The sequence below is a fragment of the Talpa europaea genome, assembly GCF_964194135.1.
Source record: "Talpa europaea genome assembly, chromosome: 1".
NCBI lineage: Eukaryota > Metazoa > Chordata > Mammalia > Eulipotyphla > Talpidae > Talpa > Talpa europaea.
The window spans coordinates 79,956,655-79,984,372 of NC_140073.1; the positions used below are offsets into that span (position 1 = coordinate 79,956,655).

General features: G+C 35.4%; 1 protein-coding gene across 1 annotated transcript in view; it reads right to left on the reverse strand.

Moving 5' to 3' along the window:
• Positions 1-27,718, reverse strand: part of ZRANB3 (zinc finger RANBP2-type containing 3) — a gene marked incomplete at both ends in the record, with an annotated part of 159,661 nt that overhangs the window by 80,973 nt on the left and 50,970 nt on the right. Inside the window, 2 exons of the mRNA XM_084231578.1 lie at positions 1,325-1,556; positions 3,537-3,715. Of these exons, the coding sequence (XP_084087704.1) occupies positions 1,325-1,556; positions 3,537-3,715 (411 nt within the window). The remainder of the gene's footprint in view (positions 1-1,324; positions 1,557-3,536; positions 3,716-27,718) is intronic.

Sequence of the window (27,718 nt, forward strand, 5' to 3'; positions counted from 1 at the left end):
TCACACTTCCTGGCTTCAAAGTTCCTAACTTAGAATTTGTAGTTTTATTTACTTTTTCTTAAAGAGTCCCACACCTCCAAGTTGAATACCATCGGGTTTTCACAAAACCAGATTTACTCTTGCTTTGAATAGTAGCTATTGTGAGTGAGGAGTAAAAATACTGGCATGAAATCACAGTGGGAGGTAAGAGCCATTATTGTAATTCTCAGTTTATCTATCTTATGGTAGATAAACACTAGGTAAATGTTTACTTTACTATGATCATTTAAAATATATGCATCTTTTACATGCTCTCTTTGAAAAAATGACACATTTCACAATTTTTTTATAAAGGTATTATCAACCTCTATAATCGCCTGGGGTCCATTCTCCTACTTCCAATGGGCAGTAACAACAAATAATGTAAGAGGAAAAACTGAGCATTTTGCCATCATTATCTATGCACTGTTATTGTATCTCAGAAGATTTTCAGGGTGGAATTCAAATGCAAAGCCTTAGTAACTGGTAGCAGAGATATGAGATATAGCTGTCTCCCAGGTTTGGATAAAAATGAATAGTAGCAATGGCTACAACCCTATGTTGAGTGGTAGCTCTGTGTCAGGGCACTGGACAAAGTATTTTTAAAGTGATATTTCCTTTAATCTTCACAGCAAGTCTATAGGACAAGTCCGTATTTTTTCAGACTCAGTGTTCCTTACCAGACAACATTTCCCTAGGTTATGCTGAACCTTATAAACTCATAAGAGTTTCATTCATTTCTTCTTCTCAACCCTCTAATAATTCCATATTCTACCTGCCTCTTGGAGTAGTAAAATCTAAATGGGATATTAAACAAATGCCTTCTTCCTTCCTCCCAAGTAAACATTCTTTTTGTTTCTTTGTTTTTTCCAAGTAAACATTCTATCTGTTCTGTACGTAAGTTCTAGTTTCTCTCCACCTTAGCAAATGTGGATCTTGAAGTGATAGAGAAATGTAAAAACATTATGTAATATAGTATAAAGGCTATAAAGTAGATTCAATTCCAATATATAATATGTATACAGGAGGCATACATGTTATTATTAAACTCCTCTATGACTTTTTCTATTAACAACAAAAACAAAAAACTATTTCCTATATACATGTTCAGGCATGGCAAAGATTCATATGTTAATATAAAAAAATCATAACAAAAGACATAGGTAATCATCTAAAGCTGTTTAGAAATTCCCAATATATTTTTTTGACATCTGAGGCAGACATCAACGTAAAAATTAAAAATTGTAAAACAGGTGATTTTTTTTTTTTTACATTATTCTAAAGACCACATTAAAAATTTTAGTACCTCTTCAGGTCTTCCCAAAGCTGGAGTTCCTGTAAGTAGAATGGCTCGTTTGGCTTTCTGCACAATTGGCAATAAAATCTTGCTGCGGGCTGCATTTCTGGACTTCATGTAGTGTGATTCATCCACTATAACCACTTTGAAGTTCTGATTATTCAGTGCATCTATCAAAGTCTCCGCATCTGTGGTTAAAAGACCATAACCCAGAACTATCACTTTGCTGGTCGATACTCCCCTAAAAAAGAAAATTCATGTAGTTTAAAAATATTTTCAGTAATCAATTTATCATAAACAATACAACTCTTTGGGGACAAGTTCAGAGAAGAAAGAAGAAAGGGGGACAGTAAGGAGATAGGAGCACCAATGAAACCCAACTTCTCTTAAGATTTTATAGTCCTCCAAAATGAAAAACCAATTAAAATTAATCGATTTTTTGTTTAAATGGTTGTTGGAAGATATACAGTATGCTGTATTTTAATAGGATAAGAACATTATTTTCTGAGAATATTTGCTGCTAAGCACCTAAGACTGTGTAAAATGCACATACTAAATATCTGTTGAGTATTTGGTCAAGTCTTCCTATAAACAGAATAACATATCACAACCTAGGTGCTGCTGAGATTTTGAGCAAAATGAAAAACCAATTAAAATTAATCGATTTTTTGTTTAAATGGTTGTTGGAAGATATACAGTATGCTGTATTTTAATAGGATAAGAACATTATTTTCTGAGAATATTTGCTGCTAAGCACCTAAGATTGTGTAAAATGCACATACTAAATATCTGTTGAGTATTTGGTCAAGTCTTCCTATAAACAGAATAACATATCACAACCTAGGTGCTGCTGAGATTTTGAGCAAGATAATACTAATACTGCAGGACTGCACAGTGCACTGCAGCGCATCTCACATTTCGGAGCTCCCCATCAATGGACAATAGAGTCCATGTTACTGTTACAACAAAAATGCCCTTGGCCCTGGAATGCTGAGGCTAGCAAAGGGAGAGGGGGCAGCACCTCATACAGAGAAACGCTGGGATAAAGTGATCCCTGACCTTTTGAACTATTAATATAATTCATATATCTCTAACATTCCTTATCATATTATAATAACAGACTCTAATAATCTCTTAAGTCTGGCAATCTTAGAGAGTACAATAACACAATTAAAAAAAGATTACGTATTAACAGACATTTATTTCAAGCAGATGTACTGCTTTTTATTTAAGGTTCATAAATTGTTGTATTAAAAGGCACATTTCAAGTAGATGCATTGCTTATTATTGGGAGCTCAGAAATTCTGAAACTCTGGAAATATATTTTGTATGATTCACCTAGAAACTCAATGTGATAAGTTTTCAATATTCAAATTGACTGACTTATTCCAATGGTTAGAAAATAAAAGGAGAAAAAACAGTGACTACATAAGAAATGATTTTTAGAGTAAGTATATCAAATACAAACAAGTATTATTAACATACAAAATATTAAAATTATAAATTAATAAGAAAGTAAAACTGGCTAATATAATTATGTATGAAACTTGCATGGTAACAAAAAGAAACAAAATTTTATCATATTTGCTGAAAAAATTTCACAAACTTCAATTAAATCATTAAAAAACTGCAAAATTTATTTTTTAACCCTATAATAGTTTTAAGTATATTTAAGGTATGTAAAAAGTAGGTACATTACATTATCTTCAAAAGTAGAATTTACATTATGTTTAAAATACGCTATATTTAAAAACTTAAAGCATTAACCATTCCATTGGGATTTAGATAAACAACTCATATTTTAAAATGTAGAATAGGGCCTCTCCTGGTGGCGCAGGTGGTTGAGCACCGTGCTGTGAAGCTGTCTGCAGCCTCTGCAGCGCTGGTTCAATCCTGGCCGGCTGGCAAGAGTCCCACATGGCGCAAAAGACCTCTCCTGTCGCATCTGCTGCTCCTCTCAGCAGTGTATTTCATCAGTCTGCCTGTTCTGTTCCCCGCACTGTCTCTGGTGAATCCTCTCACCCTCCCGCACATCTGGACTGTACCCCAATTCTTATATAAATAAATAATCTTTTAAAAAAATGCAGAATAAAATTCTTCATACTACTCTCTTAATTTGAAATTATGATAAGTAGGTGGTAATTCATTCCAAGCGTTCATATACAGTAATGATATACAGGAAATCTTTTTTTAAATTTAAAGATTAAAAAGTTGTTCTTACCCAACATCAGTCTTATTCTGAATGACACTGATTTCTTCTGGACCTAATTCTGGTATCCATTTCTCTATTTCCTCTGTCCAAGGGTACCTTAGTGATGAAGGGACCACTATTAAAAGAGGCCATTCCTCTTTATAGAAGTAAGCAATGGCAATTGCCTGGATTGTTTTTCCTAGGCCCATCTAAAATAAAGAACATAGATAGATAGATAGATAGATAGATAGATAGATAGATAGATAGATAGATAGATAGACAGATGTAAAGGCTAAAATATTTTGAAAGAAAATATTTATCAAATGTTTTATCTAGAATTATCAAAATAAGTTCTAATGTAAGCAACTGGATTATATAGTTAATAAAAAGCTAAATATCATGATGACCTTTAAAATACATTAAGCAAATTATTTTATTATCAAACCATTTATAATTGGACTTAGAAACAAAATGACCCCTACTTTTAAATATTAATTATGCTGATTTCATATAACTTAATTTTATAGTTTATAAAGATGGATGTATGACCATTTATAATTTCTCCTTAGATCACTCAAGAGTAAATGCTATATACTATGCAGCACAAAATTATGCTATTGTAAAAGCTAAAATAGCCCTATATCAAAATGCACATTTTATAAAAGAAGCACAGAGGTTAACTGTTTATTCAAAAATAATTTGTATACAATTAATTGACTGGGTACAAAATTAGTGTGGGGTCCTGGTCTCTGATGTCTTCTCACTGTTTTCACACATCACAAAGTCCCATGTCTAATTTGTATCCAATTAAAGATTAGTTATTAAATGAATGTATATAGTGATTTTGATCATAATACCAAGAAACTAGAGGTATCCCAAATGAATGTCTACAGTGGTTTTGATCATAATACCCAGAAACTGGAGATTACCCATATGCGCACCAGCTGGTACACAGATAAAACCTTGGTATAGCCATAGAATGGAATACCATTCAGCAATAAAAAAAGAAGAAGCTGTACACAATAACACAAACAATTCATCTTTAAAATTGTAAAATAGGGGCATCCCTGGTGGTGGAAGGGGTTAAGAAGCAACCTATGAAGCTCCCCACAGCCACTACAGCACTAGTTTGATCCCTGGCCAGGGAGATACCCACATGGTGCGGCAGACCTCTCCTGTCTTGCCCACTGCTCCCCTCAGCAGTGTTTTGGTCCGTCTGCCTGTTCTGGTCCCCACTCTATCTCTGGTGAATCCTCTCACCCCAACCCCCGCACCTTCGGCCTACACCCCAGTTCTTACATGCATGAATAAAATTTTTTTTTTCTACTTCATATTTTTATTTTTTTTTTAATTTTTTTTTTATAAATTTTATTGTTATATTCCCCATACAATTGCAGCCCCCCCATTCTGACCCCAATCCCTCCCCTCCCACCCCCGCCCCCCTAAAAGTGTCTCTGGTTCATAGTTTTCTGTTGATTTTGATTTTCACTTTCTTATAGTTATTCATTTTCCTGGTCCCTTATTTAAGTTTTCTAGATTCCTGCTATGAGTGAGACCATCCGGTATTTTTCTTTTTCTTTTTGGCTTATTTCGCTGAGCATGATCCCTTCCAGCGCCATCCATGTTGCTGCAAATTGCATGTGTTTATCTTTTTTGAATGCTGAGTAATATTCCATGGTATATATGTACCACATCTTCTTGATCCAGTCATCTATTTTTGGGCATTTGGGCTGTTTCCAAAGCTTAGCTATTGTAAACAGTGCTGCTATAAACATAGGGGTGCAGGTGTTCTTTGGAATTGATGTTTCTGTGTCCTTTGGGTAAATACCTAGGAGTGGAATTGCTGGATCATATGGAAGCTCTATGTTTAGTAGGTCCAGAAATCTCCACACAGCTCTCCACAGTGGTTGGACCAGTTTGCACTCCCACCAACAGTGCAGAAGAGTTCCTTTTTCTCCACACCCTCGCCAGCATTTGTTGTTGCTAGTTTTTTTAATATGTGCCATTCTCACTGGTGTAAGATGGTATCTCATGGTAGTTTTGATTTGCATTTCCCTGATGGCAAGTGATGTTGAACATTTTTTCATATGCCTGTTGGCCATTTGCATTTCCTCTTCAGAGAAGTTTCTTTTTAGCTCTTCTGCCCATTTTTTGACTGGATTATTTTCTTTGTTGTTGTTGAGTCTCATCAGCTCTTTGCAGATTTTTGTGATCAGTCCTTTATCATTAGTGTTGGGTGCAAAAATGTTCTCCCAGTTGGTGGGGTTTCTCTTTGTTTTTGTTATTGTGTCTTTTGCTGTGCAGAAGCTCTTTAATTTGATGTAGTCCCAGCTGTTTATCTTTGCCTTCACTATCACTGCTTTGGGTGATGTGTCTGTAAAGATGTCTTTGATGTGCAGATCACATAGTGTTTCGCCTATATTTCCTTCTATATATTTTATGGTTTCAGGTCTTATGTCTAGTTCTTTAATCCATTTTGAGTTGATTTTTGTGTATGGTGTGAGGTAGTGGTCAAGCTTCATTCTTTTGCATGTAGCGACCCAGTTTTCCCAGCACCATTTATTGAACAAACTTTCTTTGCTCCAATGCATAGTCTTTGCTCCTTTGTCAAATATTAGTTGACCATAAATCTGTGGGTTTATTTCTGGATTTTCTATTCAATTCCATTGGTCTGTATGTCTGTTCTTGTTCCAATACCATGCAGTTTTGATGATTATGGCTTTGTAGTATAGTTTGAAGTCTGGGAGTGTAATGCCTCCATTCCCTTCTTTTTTTTTTCAGGAGAGCTCTGGCTATTCGGGGTTTTTTGTGATTCCATATGAATTTCATCAATAATTGTTCTATTTCTTTGAAGAATGACATTGAAATTTTGATTGGAATAGCATTGAATCTGTATATTGCTTTTGGAAGGATGGCCATTTTAATAATGTTTATTCTTCCAATCCACGAGCAGGGGATGTCTCTCCATTTCTTTGTGTCTTCTTCTATTTCTTTTAACAGTGTTTTATAGTTTTCTTTGTATAGGTCCTTTACCTCTTTTGTTAGATTTATTCCCAAATATTTGATTTTTTTTGTTTCAATAACAAAAGGGATGGTTTTTTTGATTTCTTCTTCTTCAGATTTATTGTTTGTGTATAGGAAGGCTACTGACTTTTGCATGTTGATTTTGTATCCTGCCACTTTACTGAACTGATTGATGAGTTGAATTAGCTTTTCTGTGGAGTTTTTGGGGTTCTCTATGTATAATATCATATCGTCTGCAAATAGTGATAGTTTGACTTCTTCTTTTCCTATTTGGATTCCTTGGATGTCTTTCTCTTGTCTTATTGCCCTGGCTAGGACTTCCAGTATTATAATACTTCCAGTATTATATTGAAAAATTTTTTTAAATTTTTAAAAAATCTTTTAAAAAAAATGAAAAGGCATGGGCCTCCCCGGTGGCGCAGCGGTTGAGCGCTGGGTTACGAAGCTGCCCGCAGCCTCTGCGGCGCCGGTTCGATCCCCGGCTGCTCCCCGGCCACCGGAGGAGGGTCCCACATGGCGCGCAGACCTCTCCTGCCGCCCGCTGCTCCCCTCAGCAGTGTCCTTCGGTCCTTCTGCCTGCTCTGCTCCCCGCTCTGGCTCTGGTGAATTCTCTCACCCTCCCGCGCTTCTGACTGTACCCAGTGCATGTGTAAACAGAACAAACAAACAAATAAATAAATAAATAAACATGCCTCTATTAAAAAAAAAAAAAAATGAAAAGGCAAAAAAGGAGTTCCAGATTTTTAGCAAGTTTCCATGAAGAAAACCTTGTTTTGTACTTTTCTTTTAACTACTACTGTTAACTACAACAAAATAATTTTAGAATAATCCAAAAAAAAGTTACATTTATATCAATCAACCTGAAAGAGAAAAAGAAAAAAATGTATGTGAATTTCTTTGGGAAATGTTCTTTTGACTGGAATAAAGACTACCAAGGGGAAACATGATAAGCGTTATGTAGGAAGGGATTTTGTTTCTGACATGGGAAACAAGTCAGATATTATATAACTGTATGAGTGAATGAATGATTAAATAAACATCAAAGACTTCAAATTCCCTGGGCAAGACTCAGGCACAGAAAAGGTATCTGTAGCTTTTAAAAGGATGTGAGAAAGGTGACGGAAAAGCTACAGTCCCAGAGCAGCAGTAATACTAGTTGCCATATAAAGCTTTGTACCACATAAACATTCAAGTATAGAGTCAGAGTCTAAAAGGTTTTCCTATTGAAACAAGATCCAGCTGAAGATAAAATTTGTTTTCTGGGCATCCCTGGTGGCGCAAGGGGTTAAGACGCAACCTATGAAGCCATCCGCAGCCACTGCAGCACAAGTTTGATCCCCAGCCAGGGAGATACCCACATGGCTCAGCAGACCTCTCCTGTCTTGCTTGCTGCTCCCCTCAGCAGTGTACTTCTGCCCATTCTGCTCCCCATTCTATCTCTGGTGAATCCTCCCCCCGTACCTCTGGCCTATACCCCAGTTCTTGCATGAATAAATAAATAAATCTTTAAAAAATTTTGTTTTCTATTATTTTTTTTTAAATTAACTTGAATTTATTAACTCTTAGAATTTTGTATTCTGGCAAAGCTACCAAGTTTTTTTTTTTAAAGATTTATTTATTTATTTATACAAGCACTGGGGTACAGGCCAGAGGCGCTGGAGGGTGAGAGAATTCACCAGAGACAGAGCAGGGAGCAGAACAGGCAGAAGGACCGAAGTACACTGCTGAGGGGAGCAGTGGGCGAGACAGGAGAGGTCTGCTGCGCCATGTGGAACCTCCCTGGATGGCCAGGAATCAAACCGACACTGCAGAGGCTGTGGACAGCTTCCCCGCACTGTGCTCAACCCACTGCGCCACCAGGAGGCCCTCTATTATTTTAAGGATTAAACTGAGGTTAAGTCAGGCAGTGCTTGGTAACAGGTGAGGGTAACTTAGGAATGAACACAGAATATGTATATTTTATTATTAAATTCTACATTTAACATTTTATGTTCTATTATTCTCTCCAAGGAACAGCACACTGTTGTAGAAATAAATTCTAGCCTTTTACCCAGGCAGAGGAAGAACAAGCGGTACTTCAGGAATGGTGAAGTCAGGAGAAGCTTTATTATTCATGCATGAGGTCCCAGACTTGGATAGCCCCATAAAGTTTGAGCACCGGTTTAAAGACCAAGGGTTCCTTTTATAAACAACTGCCTTCATATCTGTTACATTGATAGCATCATTTTTCAGCAGGCACAACCATTTGTGGCAAAGTCCCTAAAAAAGGGGGGCAAGGCAAGGGGGGAAAGATGCAGCCATTCGGGGATGGCCTTGGAGAGAGAAACCAGCTTGGCCCGCTGCCTGACCTTGTAGATAAGAGTGCTGAGGCCCTGGCCATGTCTTGAAAGTGAAGGAGCTGTAAGTAAGCAAACTTGTTGATTATGCCTGCATTGGAATGTTCATTGCACCTGGGCTGGAAGTTCTGCTGGAATTTTTATTATATTAATTTGCTCACTAATATATTTTCGCTTCACTAGGACCAACTTAGTTCCAAAGCAGCAGAAATTGAACAATTACAGATCTTTACTTGACGTGGGGTTGTACTGCTTTCCCCAAGTACTCTGAAGCGCAAGAAAATAAGCCATGACCTTATTTTGTGGGTATGAACCATACTAACTCTGCCATAGTTTTGGGTTCCTGGTTGTTTCCTGGCATGGTGTCATAGCCCATTTTTTCAATTTCAATTTCTCTGGAAATATATTTCACTCCCCTAAATTTCCAGGAAGTAGGGTTGTTTATCTGGTACTCTAATTCTATCACTGGGCCCTTATCTTCTGCTTATTGCTAAACTTACTAGTGCCAATCTACCTGTTTACCTAGACTTTCATAAACTTCATATAGTATGACAGTATTCTATGATGGCCTGCCAGGCACCTGTTGATGAAACATTTACAAAATTTCCTAATATCATCTGCTACGGAGATCAGGGATATAGGTCTTCGATAGAGACCTATGAAACGTGAACTTGAAACAGTAAGTAGAAAAAGGACAGATAGAAAAAGAGAAGCTTTGGTTTTAGGACAGGTGAAATAAGAGAAAAATAGCATAAATATAGGTAAGAAATAAAAAATAATCCTGGTGTGCTGGGAGGCAACTCTGATTAGAAGCATGGATATTTTTATCTTCCCTAATCCTGCCTTCTTTTTCTAGCTTGCTGTTATATTAAACCTACTTAGTGGGTTTTTAATCTCGAATATGTATTTTTTTCAGTTTCAACAGTTTTATAACTGCTATAAAAAATTTTTGATGAGGGGCCTCCCTGGGGGCGCAGGCAGTTGAGCACAGTGCTGTGAAGCCTTCTGCAGCCTCTGCAGTGCAGGTTCGATCCCCGCCAGCCTCAGAGCAACCCACATGGTGAGCAGACCTCTCCTGTCTTGCCCACTGCTCCCCTCAGCAGTGTATTTCGTCAGTCTGCCTGTTCTGTTGCCTACTCTGTCTCTGGTGAATCCTCTCACCCTCCCACACATCTGGCCTGTACCCTGGTTCTTGCATAAATAAAATAAATCTTTAAAAATAAATAAATAAAAATTTTTTGATGCTTTTCAACATTACATTCTCTGATGAAATTTATAATCTTCTCACCTCTTTTACCCACCTTTCTTTGACTCTCTTGAATAAAATGATTATAGCTATTTTAAAATCTTTTTTTTTATAGAGGCATGTTTTATTTATTTGTTTTTTTTTTTTTTTTTTTTTTTTGTTTATACATGCACTGGGTACAGTCAGAAGTGTGGGAGGGTGAGAGAATTCACCAGAGCCAGAGCGGGGAGCAGAGCAGGCAGAAGGACCGAAGTACACTGCTGAGGGGAGCAGCGGGCGGCAGGAGAGGTCTGCGCGCCATGTGGGACCCTCCTCCTGTGGCCGGGGAGCAGCCGGGGATCGAACCAGCGCCGCAGAGGCTGCGGGCAGCTTCACAAACCAGCGCTCAACCGCTGCGCCACCAGGGAGGCCCTATTTTAAAGTCTTGCTGATAATACCAATATCTGATCACCTTTGGGCTCTTTATATTACATACTTTTTCTTTTGGTATTCAATTTCTTGGTCCTGTCTTTTCAGCATTCCTTCTATTTTCTATATTTCTTCATAGATGAAAAAATATAGAAGATTTGGATGATTTATTTTACCCTAAGTTGGAAGTAAATTTTCTTCTGGCAGGCAGATTTAGTACTATCAGATAACTCACTTGTTTTAAGCTTATTTAGAGCAGATTTATTTCACTTTTAACCTTATTCCCAGGGTATAGTTTTTAATGCTATGGGTCATTGCAATCACCAGGCAGGGAATTTACCAAGAATTTTCCACCTCAACTTTTATCTCTGTCTCTGCACCATATATAGTACAGAAAACTCTGCATTTCCTCCCAACCTAGCTACAAATTTCTGATGGGTTTCTGGTGGTATTAGCATATGCAATGAATGAATTCAGGGTAATATGTAGGAAGTTTTGGGGGTCATTACCAAAAGTTTTCTCATCTCTTGGATTTCTCTCTTCATGATCCAATGGTATAATCAGTAGTTTGGATGCTTGATAAAGCAGTCTCTGATAGAAACAAGTAAAAGCCACTTGTTTCAACTATAAGGCCTATTGCTTTAAGTGAAGAACTCACAACCTACTGTTCCCAGTTATCAATTCTACATGCTTTCCTAATATTTTAAAAATAGATATGACCTTCTCTTATTTTTAGGTTCTTTTAGCATCTGGCAATCAGTGCTCCATGTTCAACTAATATGCATTATAACATTATAGAAGTTCCAGATGAGCAGCCTTGAAAATCAACATATGTATATATTACATTAATTTCACCTCTAAAAGTTCAATTCTATTCTTCACCATACATTTGTTGTATGAATAGTACTTCATTGTCTATATGTACCACATTCTTTATTCATTCATCAATCAATGGATATTTAGATTGTTTAAGTTCCTGGAACTGTAATGCTGCAATAAACATGGGAGAGGGGGGCATATAGCTCTTCAAATTAATGGTTTCATAATTTTTGTGTTAATACCCAGAAGGGGGAAAACTGGATCATATGGAATTTTTATTTTTAATTTTCTTAGAAATTCTTTATACTGCTTTCCATAATGACTGGGCCAATTTACATTCTAACCAACAGTATACAGCCTATACCTTCTCTCCACATCCTCTCCAACAATTGCCATTTCTTGTCTTCTGGATAACAGCCATTCTTAAAGGTATGAAGTGTTATCTCACTGTTTGATTTGCATATCTCTAATAATAAGAGGGAAAGAAAATCTTTTCATGTGCCTATTGGTATCCATATATCTACTGTGGAGAAGGATATATTCATATCTTTTTTAATATTTTTTAAAGATTTATTTATTTATTTATACAAGCACTGGGTACAGTCAGAAGCATGGGAGGGTGAGAGAATTCACCAGAGCCAGAGCAGGGAGCAGAGCAGGCAGAAGGACCGAAGTACACTGCTGAGGGGAGCAGCGGGCGGCAGGAGAGGTTTGTGCGCCATGTGGGGAGCAGCCAGGGATCGAACCAGCACTGCAGAGGCTGCGGGCAGCTTCACAACCCAGCGCTCAACCGCTATGCCACCGGGGAGGCCCTATATTCATATCTTTTGTCCAATTTTTAATCAGGTGGTTTACTTCTTTATTGTTGAGTTCTATGAGTCCTTTTTATCTTTTGGAGATTAACACCTTGTAAGACACACATGATAAGCAAATATCTTTTTCTACTCAGTAGGATTTTTTTGTTTTGAAGTTTGTTTGTTTTTTTCTGGTATGGAGAATCTTCTTAGTTTGATGCAGGCTTTATTTACTTTTCTTTTGTTTCTCTTGACATTGGAGTGGAATTTCCAAATACATTTTTAAGTCTGAGGTCAAGAAGTTATCCCCTGTTCTCTTCTATGTATTTTTTGGTTTCAGGTCTTATATCTAAATCTTTAATCCATTTTGAATTAATTTTGACGTATGGCGTTAGATAGTTTAGTTTCATCTGTTGCATGTGGCGTTCCAGTTTTCCCAGCATTGTTTATTAAAGAGACAATCCTTGCTATATTTAAGCACTTAGCTCCTTTTTTTGTAAAGTAGTGTGCTTTCATTTCTGGACTCTCAATTCCATTCAAATAACCTGTGAATCTGTTTTTATTCCAATGGCACCCTTTCTTAATTACTATCACTTTTTGGTATAGCTTGATGTCAAGGAGCATGGTACCTCCTTTTTGTTCTTTTTTTCAGGAGTGTTTTATTACTCAGTTCCAAATAAACTTTAAGATTTTTTTTCGTTCTGTTTCTGTAAAGAATGCCATTGAGATTTTGACAGGTATTGCACTGAATTTGTACATAAGCTTTAGATAATACAGTCATTTTAACAATGTTAATTCTTTTTTTTCCCATTTATCCTCAGTTTTGGGGGAATTTTCAACATAAATAGATGTTAAATATTTTCAAATGATTCCTTGGTATTTAATATATATGATGATATATATAATATATATATGATGACATGGTTTCTAGCTTTGTTTTGTTTACATGGAGAATTAGCTTGATTAATATTATTTTTTTCCTCTTAGAAAATTTTATTTTTTATTTAACATCATTATTCATTTTTAAACAATATTTACTTCCCCCACCCACTCTGGTGTAGTCCCCATAGTTTCCTTTATCAATGCACCCATGCTCCATCACCTCAGTCCTCTGTGCTCCTCCCTCCCTCTCTCCCTCCCTCCCTCTAATCCCTCTCCCTCCTCCTTCCCTGCAAGATATCTCTGATTTATAATTGTCCGTTTTTGCTTTGTTGTGTTTTGTACTGCTATTATTTTTTTACACTGATATCTTATTTGGTTCCCCTATATTCCTGCTATAATTGAAACCATCTGATATTTTCTTTTTCCTTTTGGCTTATTTCACTGAGCATAATGCCTTCTAGTTCCACCCACATTGTAGCAAATGGCATGACTTTACCTTTTTTGATTGCTGAATAATATTCCATTGTGTATATAGGCCACATTTTCTTGATCCAGTCATCTATTTTTGGGCATTTGGGTTGTTCCCAGGTTTTACTTATTGTAAATAGTGCTGCAATAAACATAGGGATACAGGTGTTCTTTTGAATCAATGTTTTTGTGTCCTTTGGGTAGATTCCTAGGAGTAGAATTGCTGGGTCGTATGGTAGCTCCATTTTTAGTAGTCTGAGGAACCTCCAGACAGCTTTCCATAGTGGATGGACCAGCCTGCACTCCCACCAGCAATGTAGGAGAGTTCCTTTTTCACCACATCCTCACCTACATTTGTTGTTCCTTGTTTTTTTGATATGTGCCATTCTTACTGGTGTAAGGTGGTATCTCAGTGTGGTTTCAATTTGCATTTCCCTGATTATAAGGGATGTTGAACATTGTTTCATATGCCTGTTGGCCATTTGCATTTTCCCTTTGGAGAAATGTCTTTTAAGTTCTTCTGCCCATTTCTTGTTTATTTTGCTTTTGTTAAATTAGCTTGTTTATTTTGCTTTTGTTGAGCCATGTGAGTACTTTGTCTATTTTTGTGATCAGTCCCTTATCAGTTGTATGGAGTGCAAAAATTTTTTCCCAGTCAGTGGGGTGTCTCTTTGTTTTGGTTAATGTTTCTTTTGCTGTACAGAAGCTTTTCAGTTTGATGTAATCCCAGGTGTTTATCTTTGCCTTGACTTTCTTTGCTTTGGGTGATGAGTCTTTAAAGATGTTATTGTGATGTATGTCTTATAGTCTTTTACCTATATTTTCTTCTATATATTTTATGGTTAGAGGTCTTATTTCCAGTTCATTTATCCATTTTGAGTTGATTTTTGTGCATGGTGAAAGGTAGTGGTCTAGTTTCATTTTTTTGCATGTTGTGGCCCAGCACCACTTATTGAACAAACTATCCATGTTCCATCGCATATTCTTTGCTCCTTTGTTGGTCATGATCAGTTGGTCTTATAAGTGTGGTTTTATTTTTGGGCTCTCTACTTGGTTCCATTGGTCTGTGTGTCTGTTTTTGTTCCAATACCAAACTTTTTAAATTATTATGGCTTTGTAGTATAGCTTGAAGTTTGGAAGTGTGATACCTCCTTTCTCCTTTGTTTTCATCAGCAGGCCTTTGGCTATTCATGGTTTTTTGTGGTTCCATATGAATTTCATCAGTATTTGTTCTATTTCTTTGAAGAATGTCATTGAGATTTTTATTAGAATAGCATTGAATCTGTATATTGCTTTTGGCAGGATAGACATTTTAATAATGTTAATTCTTCCAATCCATGAGCAGGGGATGTCTTTCCATTTCTTTGTGTCTTCTTCTATTTCTTTTAACAGTGTTTTATAATTTTCTTTGTATAGGTCTTTCACCTCTTTTGTTAGGTTTATTCCCAAGTATTTGATTTTTTTTTGTTTCAATTATAAAAGGGATGGTTTTCTTGATTTCTTCTTCAGATTGATTATGTATAGGAAGGCTAACAATGTTAATTCTTCTAATCCATAAAATGCATAATACTTTCCAACTTTTTGTGTCTTCTGCTATTTATTTTCATAGAGAAATACAACAGATTTTTGCACACTAATTTAGTAGCCTGCCACTTTAGGGTATTAATTTTATTATTTCTAATAACTTTTTATAAGAGTCTTTTAGGGTTTCCTATGTATCTTATCACATCATCTGCAAACAGGGATAGTTTTACTATCTTTCCAATTGAATATCTTTTATTTCCTTTTCTTTGCCTAAATGTTCTTGCTGGATTTCCCATACTATATTGAACAGTGGTAAGAATGACATCTGTCAAGTTACACTGACAATCTGATCAAAAGTGATATTTCCAGGATTCCCTGCTGCCGCAAGGGGTTAAACACCATACTATGAAGCAATCTGAAGCCCTTGCAGCACGAGTTCGATCCCTGGCACATCAGGGTGCAACCCACATGGCGAAGCAGACCTCTCCTGTCTCGCCCACTGCTCCACTCAGCAGTGTATTTCAATTAGTCTTCCTGTTCTGTTCCCCACTCTGTCTCTGGTGAATCCTCTCATCCCCGCATCTCTGGCCTGTGCCCAGCTCTTGTATGCATAAATAATAAATCCTTTTTTAAAAAGTGATATTTCCACCGTGTTTAATGTTTTCTGCTTCTCTCAGTCTCTTGGCAGCTCCTTGAGGGCTTTGATGATGAGGACAGAGCCTGAATGTACCACCTCAATATGGGCCTCTCTGTTCTGAATGGTCAGTTTCACTGTATTCCTCAGTCCCTCGCAAACATCAGTTGCCTTAGCAATGTCATCACCAACTTTTTGGGGAGACAAACCCATAGGTCCAATCATGGGGGCCAGGGCAGACGTAGTACTGACTTCCCTACTGGTGCACCTTAAGCACACAACTTTGACTTCACTGGGGTTGAACTTGGGCAACATGGTGCAGGCAGCAGGTGTCAGATAAACCCAGATTCAAAATGACTGAATAAAGCTGCACTTTGGCTTCTTCTGAGTCAAAAACAAAAGGAAGTTTTTGATTATTATTAGGACTCCACTACTTGTGTTGGGTGTTGCTCATGTTTTCTATTTCTATTTATTAACTCCTTGGGATGTTGTATGTTTCTAAGCTTTATGCTGTTTCTTCTAGGTTGTCTAATATGTTACTATTCATAATACTCTCTTAAGATCCTTTCCATTTCTGTAGTATCTGTTGTGATTTCTCATCTTTTGTTTCTGATTTTATTTGTGTATTACTTCTCTTCTTATATGTGAGTCCAGAGAAGGATTTTTCTCTTTTATAATCTTTTGTCTATTTTAATAATCTTTTCAGAGTCAGCTCTTTTTTGGGGTAGAATACATTATATTTATATACACATATATACATTATAAACATTTGCAAATATATTTTTGAAGATGATCACATAAAATGTCTTTTAATCAAAATATTATTTTAACTTATGAATACATTCTTTTGGAATAGCATGGATTTGTTACTTGGAATTTGTACTATAAATTTCATTATACTATATTAAATGAAATTTCTTACAAACAATAGGTCAATTTATGTCTAATTTCCCAAATAAATTTTCAAAATTTGTCTTTTTCATATTATGATTAAAAAATTTATTTTTAATAAAAATAAATATTTATTTTACTTATTTTTAGCTTCTGAAACTTTTCTATTCACATTAAAATGAACACAAAGTTTCCAAGATTTGGGAAAATTCTGTACCACTGGGAAATGGGTCTATATTTAGTATCTGTATTCTTTCAACATTAAAAAATAATAAGTATAAGGCCTTTAATTGTTTCCACTAAGCAAAGCATTTTTAATATAGTTCATTAGCTGCAAACACATGTATAAATAAGTGTGACAGGATTTTTTCTTTTTTTCTTTTTTTCCTTATACTCCCTCTTCACATTTCCTAATAATAGCCCTCTTTCGTTTTATTATTTTATTTATTTTCCTCATTGTTTGCTTATTTTTGTAGAATAGTTGCTTCAGCTCTTGGTTTTGCTGATCTCTTGGAATGTCTTTTTAATCTCTGTTTTATTAATTCCTGCTATAACTTTTATTTATTCTTTCAGTATGAGTTGGAAGAACTAGACTACTTTTTTAAGAACTAGACTACTAATCTTAAAATACTAAGTATCAATTAAAAAATAAGAAATTATCTCAAGAAGAAAAGTTCATAAGTCAAAACCTCATAAGCATAACTAATGGAAGGATTAATTTAGCTAAGGAGATATTATGTTGAATGCAAGAATAAATAATACAAGCCAAAAAGAAGGGATAAGAGCCTGACTTTATTCTTAATTTGAAGAAGGACAGCTTTCAATTACTATCAGCCCCCCTTATCCTTCTATCCCAAATCTGGGCAATTCAATAAGAAAAAGTAATTTTAGGTTTGCAGCAATAATTATTCTCTATGGGTGGTTCAAAGCCCTTGACTGTCAGTACAACAGAACTTGATAAAGTGGAACTGTCCAATGCTTTATCACAATTAAGGCTAAATCACCTATTAAGAATCAAAGCCTTAATTCAATAGTAGTACAACTGTCTAGGTACTACATAAAAAGAGTTAAATAAAATACATTAAGTTCAAAGGCTATTTTATTAATGCTGTCAAAATAATAAATCACTGTTTATGAGGATCATTTTGGGTTTTCTTGATATTTTATTCCATAAAGTTATTAAAAACAATTAAAAACACACAGAATTTCAGTTTCAATTTTTATATTGTGATTGCTTTTATGCAACAATTACATACAAAAGATGCCAGCTAATGAAGCATTTTTGAAACTGAAAATATTTTCCAGCTTTAGTTATATATAGCTTGCATTTATTTTAGAGTAGAGATGTGGGTTTGCTTTAGAATAAGTGGCTTGTTTATTCTAAAAAAAAAACACACACCTTTAAAAGACCTTTTTGGCTATGCAGATTTTAATTCTTAAGGAGGAACTAAGAAAGTACATAGGGAAACATGAAACTGAAATCCTATGTTCTATAATTTTTTATAATTAAGGTGTATGTCTCAGCAAAACTATTTCCCTGTTCTTATAGATTGTTAACTATTTTTTTCTTTCCTATAGGAATATTTATATGATATGTCTGAAAATTGTTGGTTTGTAGACTTGTATGTGAGTATGTGTGTGTGTGCGTGTGTGTGTGTATGTAGAGTTCATTCATGTGTTCTTTTCTCATATCAGGAAACAAACTATAGGACTATGGACATAAAGGTCTGGTCTTCTTTTACTCGGCTGACGAGGCCTTGTTTTGGGAAATATGCTGTCTCATTTCCCTGATTGTTTGGCTATTCCTCAAAGTGGGAGGGGGCTTTCTCCTGAAGGGAAAATACCCAGATCAGGTGAGGCTACAAAGCAGATGGGCTTTCAAAGCAGCAGGGTGGGATGAAAAACTTCTTTCTCTAAGAAAACTGATTGAATTGAAGATGGTGGTATGGCTTACTGATAACCACATGTAGAATAACAAAAAGTAAAGCAGCAAGAAAGCTTTGCGATGGACAGAGAGGCCAGATCTGAGCAAATGTACTTTAAGAATAGCCAGTTATTAGTATTAGTAATCCAATGTTACATTTTTAATACTGTGGTTTTATTCTCCTCAGGTCGCTAAGGCAGTTTTACAAATGAGATAAAATGTTATCAACAAATAAATCTGAGTAAAGGGTATATGGATGCTTTCTGTATTATTAACATATTGTAACTCTTCTTTAAGGAACAACATAAAACTGGGAAAAAGTTACAGCTCTACAACCTAGTACCAGTTGTTATAGGGTGGAAAGAAAAGAGAGTCATCCTGCATTTCAAAAGGAGTGGCTAAAAGGAACTGATATGGAACTGCTCTAGACAATGCTGAAAGAAGAAAAATTTCTGAATTTGTCAAAATGACTTTTTAAAGTTAACATAACACTGACACTAAATTATAAAAGCAAAGCACAAAAGATAGTCAAAGATTAATATCACATGTGAATATTTTAAGGAGACTATTAGAATTAAAAAATCAGTAGATCATTAAAGGAAAATCACATGACCAAGAGAAGTTCAATACAGAAATAAAAAGACTATTCAACATAAGAAACTCTGTTATTGTAATTCACAATGTTAACAGTTCAAAGGGAAAATGTCAAATGATAATGTTTAGATACTGAAAAGGCAACTAAAAATATTCAACTTCCATTATTGATAAAAGTGCCTTATTATTAACTATTGTTAAATAGATTATCTCTTCACATGAGAAAAAGTATGCATCTCAACAAGGCTGTATCATGCTTAATAGAGAAAAAAATCCCAATAGTATCAGAAATGGTACAAATGAGAACTATAAATATTAGAACGGACAGGCAACAAAAAAAGTGTATTAGCTGTAAATAATATAACCAAATATTTAGGGAAAAAATCAGGAGGAAAATAATTACTACTGTTGGTAGTAATATTTAATATAAAGAATTAAGTAAGTAGCTACTTCCAAATTATGATTAAAAAAAGTTTGGTATTTTGGCAGGAATAATCAAAACAGCAATGAAACACAAGATAATATAGGAACAGGTCAAATGCATAGAGAAATTGAGTAATGAGGAATGTTGCATTTTAAGGCAAGGGAAAATTGGCTTATCAATTAACACTGTTATGAAAATAGGCTAATGAAGGAAATCAGAATGTCACCTTAAATGATGTATCTTTGACATAAATATTTTGAGTGGAAGGTAATTAAGAAACTGTAAACACAGAAAAGGCTCCCTCTTTTTTGCCTAAAGGTAGGAAATAAACTTTCCTTTCAAAAAATGACTCTTACCAGCCCAGGAAGCACAGGAAAATCTGCAAACAAACCTTAAACTAATCTTTATATGCCTTGTAACTTCATCAACAATTTATCACCCTAACTCAAAACTTTGTCATATTGGGGCCTCCCTGGTGGCTCAGGTGGTTGAGGGCTGTACTGTGAAGCTATCTGCAGCCTCTGCAGCGCGGGTTTGATCCCGGCCAGCCAGGGAAGATACCCAAATGGTGTGGCAGACCTCCCCTGTCTCACCCGCTGCTCCCCTCAGCAGTGTATTTTGTCAGTTTCCCTGTTGTGCTCCCCGCTCTGTCTCTGGTGAATCCTCTCACCCTCCCACACATCTGGCCTGTACTCTGGTTCTTGTATAAATAAATTAAAAAAAAACAACAACAAAAAGCCTTGTCATGTCAATTCTTGGCCAATTTATTATTTTGTAATGTAAAATTTATAAAGGCTTCCTGCTCTGGTTAGTTCTTTAGGTCTTTACGCTATTGTGAATGCACCAGTATACAAGTAACAATTCAGTAAAATTTGTATGCTCTTCTGCTAATCTGTCTCTGTCAGTGAAATTTTCAGATCCAGGCAGAGACCCTAACAGGGTCAGGAAAACATTTTCCTCACCTACACTAGCCACTTGGGAAAACACCAAAACTGGGTCTTTGCCTGACCCCTCATTATAAGACAATTTCCAGATAGAGCAAATATTTACATGTTAAAAAGGAACAGAAAAATAGTGATAGAAAAAAAGCCATATACAAAATAGATACTTTATCTCATTGTATTAAATCTAGAAAGCATAAAGATAAAAATAGAACTAAATGAAAAATTGAAACTTATATACTGAGAGTAAAACAAATGGCACTCAATAAATTTGTAACAAAAACCCAAAAGCAATTTCTTCAATTTATGAAATATTCCCACCAAAAGAGGAAAAAATTCCATGAGAAAATAATGAATAGTCAACTTACAAAGGAATAAGTATGTTCAACAAATATCAACAGATGCTCAGTTTCATAAGTGAGCAAATTATAAATGAACAAATCAAATATATGAGAAATCATTTTTCACATACAGACTATGATTAATAAAAACTACAGATCTCATTAATATAACTGCAGAAGGTTTGGGGAAATAGCAATTTGCATGCTATTATGGGTTTAAATATTGATTTGACCATACAGCAGTTCCAATATTTTAAATTTATTTATTTTTAATAATTTTATTTCACAGATAGTTTTTTTTAAAGATTTATTTATTTATTTATTTATTTATTTATTTATACAAGCACTGGGTACAGTCAGAAGCGCAGGAAGGTGAGAGAATTCACCAGAGCCAGAGCGGAGAGTAGAACAGGCAGAGTGACCAAGTACACTGCTGAGGGGAGCAGCGGGTGGCAGGAGAGGTCTGTGCACCATGTGGGACCCTCCTCCGGTGGCCGGGGAGCAGCTGGGGATCGAACCGGCACTGCAGAGGCCGCGGGCAGCTTCGCAACCCAGCGCTCAACAGCTGTGCCACCGGGGAGGCCCTACTTTAAATTTATTCAGGGATATGTATAAGGATATTATTCAAGGATATATGCATAGTATACTAAATCCATAGGAAACACAGGAAAGAGACTAGTTAGAGAAATTATGATATAGCCTTAAAATAAGACATTAGATAATCATCTTTTAAAAAGAGGTAGATGTCAATTCTAATATTAAAAAAAATTGGTAAGTCAGTCATTTGCTGGTATTTTTAAAAAAGATTTATTTATTTATGCATACAAGAACTGGGGTAAAGATCAGAGGTGTGGGTGTGGAGGTGAGAGGATTCACCAGAGACAGTGAGGAACAGAACAGGCAGATTGACTGAAATACACCACTGAGGGGAGCAGCAGGCGAGGAAGGAGAGGTCTGCTGTGCCATGTGGGTCACCTCCCTGGACAGGGATCGAACTCCAGTGGCTGTGGATAGGGTCATAGTGCTGAGACATAACCCTTGTGCCACCAAGAAGGCCCCTGATAAGTATATTAAAAGGAAAAACTTTATATTCAATATGATCTATTGAGTGCTGAAAGAGATAAAAAAAGAGGGAGAAAGAGAGAAAAGAAGAAAGGAGGGAAGGAAGAAAGGGACTGAGAGAAAGAGGGTGGGAGAAGAAAAGGAAGGAGATTTTATCAGTGTTATCACTGGAGGATGTGTCTGCAGTGGGAAGGTGGCAAAATAAACCATATTCAAGCTTATATTATAGTCCATGTTGTGTATATAATATTACTTTGTGTATATAATAAACTTAAAAAACTTAAAACTTAAAAAAAAATAAATCTTAAAAAAAAAAAAACTTAAAAAAAAAAAAAATCCAAGATCCCCTACCCAGAACCCTCCAGCACTCCCCACCATTGCAAACAGGCTAGGAGCTGCCACTCTGGGTGGGTTGAGGTTCCAGCCAGAAGGAGTAGGATAATCAGTGGCTAGTTTAACTCATATGATGAATATAGAGAAGCCAAACAAAGGACCAGACAGTGACAAACTTTGAGACAGATCCTTGAAAGCTGACTGTAGATCTAAGGCATTCAGGAGGGGAAGAGAGTAGGGGAGAGGAAGAGAGGAGAAACCACTGGCCAGTCTTCACTGGACTATGGTTGGAGGAGTGTGGGTACTTGGTGGTGGGAAAACTTAGGTGAGCATACTTGAGGGGGAAAATCCTATATTGTGAGAAAACAAGCAATGATGTAAAATTGTACGGCATGAATTAAAAAAAAACTCCAAGGGACTGACAAATAGCAAATTTCTAAGAATTAGACTGGTGTTTAATGTCAAAAACTGAGCATCAATTGTTAACTTATTATAAAGTCACATTCTACTGATATACCACAAGAGGGATGTTGGAAGAAGGAGGGAGAGCAGGTAAGAGGAAAGGGAAGACAATAGGAAGAGACATAAATTAAACATACATATTTAAGCAAAGAAGTCTATACTCTAAAAGAGTCTATATTCTAAAAGAAGTCTATATTCTAAAAACAAAAATATTGGTCAAACTCAAACTCAAGAAAAAATAAAGAAGCAAAAATGAAGAAGCCTAAGATTACAAGATTTTAAAAATTTTACTTCTGGTGGTTATTACATCAAAACACAGAGTAAATCACTTTTCTTTAATATGCTTGGATTTTCAGTCTGTAATAATATGGAAACTATGTATTATATTACTCATTTCAAGGGAATAAGTGGGAAGATGTATAAGGAATAATTTATGTGTTTCCTGGGGGAAAAACAATTTCACTCAATAAAAGAAAGAACAATCCCAATATTTTTAATTTCAAAACACAGCAAAAAGAATAATGAACACAGATTAAAATATTTTAGAAGAATCTTAAATTATATCTCATGTGGGAAGCAATCTGTTCCTACCATATTCAATATCTTTAGTGATATTCATTGAAGGGTAGCAAAATGTGCCACACAAAATATTGCTCTTTAGAATATCAGGCTGATATTGATAAACAGTAGACACAGAGAAGCTCTGAAGATGGACTAGAAGTAACTATGTAAGGGTGTCTCCCTATCTGTCCCTGAATGGAAAGGTGACTCTAAATAATCTGAAATTGTTATCAATGGAGAAGGCACTGATGAATCTACCAAACAAATCTCACCCTTGTTTACCATGCTTTTCCTGGTAACCCCCTAAGTGATCTCACCCCTCTCTAAACTCACATTGTTCTTTTGTATTTGGTTGAAATTGGTGTTTAAGGTGGTAGCTTGGGTCATCTCAGGAAGTTTACTCATTTTCCCTAGGATGAATACATGATAATACATTTCTTTGTTTTGCTCTTGCTAATCTGTCTTTTATTATTGGAAGTCTCAGGCAAGAACTCAAAAGGGTAAAGGGAAATTTAGTTTTCCTTTTATTCATATTTAATCTTCAAGAGTCACAGGAGGTGAAATGAGACAAATTAGAAATAAGGTAACAGGTCCAAAATGGAGTCAGTTACACAAAGCCCCAAGTTGCCAAACTCACTAGCTTAGTTATAGTTTTGGTCTCTCCCTCAAAATTATATTTTAAACCAATCATGCAGGAATCACCCGGTCAGCACTAATGAAGTAATCTGCCTGATAGAGCCCTACCGTCTCCTAAAAGAAAAGTGACTTTGCCATAACCAATCCACTTTTTGCTTGTATCATTCCCTTATTCCTGCTCCCTTCTGCCTATGAAAGTCTTCTTCGAACTCTGACCCATCTGCTAGCTTAGATATTGACTGATTCATGAATCATTAAATAAAGCCAATAAGAGCTTTAAAATGTATCCAATTGAATTTTACTTTTTAACTGATATTTAACTATAATTTTAAATGCTCATATGAATATGTATTATCATTCAAATAGCAACACTAATAAGGTAAAATGTAAATAAATAACCATGGCAAAATAATAAAATTAGTAATAACAGCACAGAAGTAGATTTTCTTATAATATCTGTTTTGTAAAATTAAAATCTAGTGAACAAAATATATTAAGATTCTATTCATTTTTCCCTATGTATTATGGGATTAGTGCCTTAGCAAGTTCTTTAAAAGTTAGCACAACACAACACAAAGAACACAATTACAGATGATGAGAAAGAAAATGAAGGGAAAAAAAAAAGTGGTGCAATTCTTTGGTTATGCTCTAGGTTCTTAAAATCTACTATATGAATCTTTTGGCTAAAAATTCAGACTTCAGGCCCCCAACTCTGAAAATTCTGATTCAAAAATAATTGGACTTGGGCCTCCCAGGTGGCACAGTGGTTGAGCGCTGGGTTGCAAAGCTGCCCACGGCCTCTGCAGTACCGGTTCGATCCCCAGCTGCTCCCCGGCCACCGGTGGAGGGTCCCACATGGCGTGCAGACCTCTCCTGCTGCCCGCTGCTCCCCTCAGCAGTATACTTTGGTCCTTCTGCCTGCTCTGCTCCCCGCTCTGGCTCTGGTGAATTCTCTCACCCTCCCGCGCTTCTGACTGTACCCAGTGCATGTATAAACAAAACAAAACAAAAAACAAATAAATAAATAAATAAAACATGCCTCTATAAAAAAAAAAAAAACAACTGGACTTATAAATAAGGACCCCTAAGATGACTCATTGTGGACAGCTACCAAGATGCATTTTGAGAATAACTTCTCTACAAGTTAAGCTTTGGGAGAAAACTCCTAAGTGTTTTATAAATTTTTGGCTGTTTTATCCTTGGGAGAGGGGGAAAAAAATGAATCCAGAATTAATTCTTCAAGGATTTTATTCTGGGACTTATTAATTTCTGTGAAACAGTCCCTAACTGATCTTTAATTATAATTTCAAGACAGTATAAACATAGTGATTTCTATTTTGCTATATAATATATAGAAATAATTTTTTTTTAAAGGATAACTTTGTTTTTGGCTTCTAACAAAAGTTAACTTCTAACAGAAATTGGCTCTAACTTCATAATCTATTTGCATGAACTACCAATTTAAAAGAAAAATATTGATTTTGGAAGTGTAATAAAGACTCTGAAAGTGAATCTAATTTACCAATTGCTTTTTCTGTTATTTCAGGTAATTAAAGTACTAACTTCAGTGGTTATGAGCAAAACTAAGCTGTTTAACAACAGCAAGAATACAGAACTTATCTCACTAAAATGTCTACCTGTAATGAACACAGAAAAATATATGTAATTCATTCTTAAAGGAAAGAAATATGTATGAAAATTATAACACTATTCATGTGCTATAATAAGACTGAATATACTAATTACAAGTATAAACAAAAGTAAATGAAAACAAGAACTAAAAACAAAGAGCATTGAGTGAACACTTGCACTTACTAGAGTGATTAATACCATTAATGATTATAAATTAACTCAGCTCAAAATTTTATAAAAGATAAAGTGAATAAATCCCTTGTGTCACACTGTAAATAATTACTATGCGGTGCTATATCCCTTTTTATGTGGCAACATTATAATTAATTTGAACACAATAGCAGAATTAAGAATAAAGAATATCCTTTTGAAATTCCAATCAGTATATTAAAATAAAAATTTTTTCAGTTACATAATGACATATAAAACTTGTGCTGGAAGTGAAATAAATAAGACCATGACTTATTTGTGACAAGAAGAAAATTACTTCTGCTTTCGAAATAACGAAATCAAGTGAAAAATTATAGAAAAGCAAATCAATCAATAGCATTAAAGACAAAATTTTTGCAAGTTATTAGAATGCTTTCAGTTGAATAAGTACTTGTATGAATCTGTCAATTCATACGTTGACATACAGCAATTATTCTAGAACCATGAGAAAGAACTTGGTGTCCCAAACTGGTAAGTTTTTAAAATGTTAGTTAAGCAATGCCAGAGATTTACAACTCATATTCAAAACTGAGACCCTTTAAGACTCTGTGTGTGTGTGTGTGTGTGTGTAAAACAAAGGCAATAAAAAGGAAGACTTCATGAAGCAAGTTTTGAAAAAAGAAATATAAGAACTAACTTAAATGGTTATATAGAATAAAAAGCAAATAAGCAAGAAGAAAATAAATGCTAAGCACATTTTCCACCAGCTGCACAACTAACACTATTGACTAAAAATGGAGTCTCAAAGTTGGTTGAAGGTTAAAAAGTAAAGAATGGTCACCAAAGACTGAGATAAGGCTGGAGTATAATTAGCTGAACTGGAAACAAGAATATGAATCAAATAAGACTGCAAAATCAATTTGGAATGTTACCAAAAATAAAAGTTGCTGTTAAATTGGGTGAGGCAATAAGAAAAACACTAGAACCATTAAGGAACAAGAGAGTATTTTTTAAAAGTATTTATTACTTAAAATTTAATTTTTATATGTTTAGAGTATATTTAAGAGATGATTTTTTTTTTTGGTCTAAAAAGCAAGCAACCCATATCCAGATAGATTTTTCCAGGGTCCAAACTAAATATATAGTTTTCTTCTCTAGAGAAGTGTTTCCATAGGTTGCTTCTAAAACATAGCTATACATCATTTCTCCTACAACGTAATGGCACATGAGCCACAGAGAAATATTATTTAAGGTAAAATATATTTGGTTTCTGACATTCTAACTGGACAGGGATGCTCCTTGTTTTCTCATTATAACTAAAGATATCATTGGATAACTTCTTTGTTCTTTTTCTTCCTTTATCTTCTACTAGAAGTAATAATAGCTCCAAATTTCTAAATGAATCCAAGAATAGACTCAGAGGTGCAAAGCCCATTAATTATTACTTAAGGAATTCAATTTAATCCATAAAAAGAAATGAAATATGTCAAAATTATGATAATAGCATCATATGTTAGTCATAGTTCTCATTTATTAAATATTATCTATGTTAAAATAAAAAAATTGGCTTTGTGCAACTTGACTAGAAAAAAATGTAATATTTCTGAACTTCAGAAATTTAACGAAATGTTTTATAAGAAAATCTTCTTTAAGGGCCTCCCTGGTGGCTCAAGGGATTAAGCACTACATTATGAAGCAATCCACAGCCTCTGCACTTGATCTTAGCCAAAAGGCCGAGAAGCGATCCACAGCCTCTGCAACAAGAGTTTGATCCTGGCCGGCCAGAGTGCAACCCACATGCCAAGGCAGACCTCTTCTGTCTCGTCCGCTGCTCCTCTCAGCAGTGTATTTCAGTCAGTCTGCCTGTTCTGTTCCCCACTCTGTCTCTGGTGAATCCTCTCATCTCCCATATCTCTGGCCTGTACCTCAGCTCTTGTATGCATAAATAAATAAATCTTTTAAAAAAAAAGAATAAAGAAAAGAAAATCTTTTGAAATAAATTCACTGAGGTCACAGGGTCTAGGGGTCTTGGGCTGGGGGGCAGGGAGCCTTTGCTTCCATGTGGGCAAGAGGGAGGGGTCCCTCTTCAGTCTAACTTTAATCAGATTGGTCCAAGGTATCCTTAA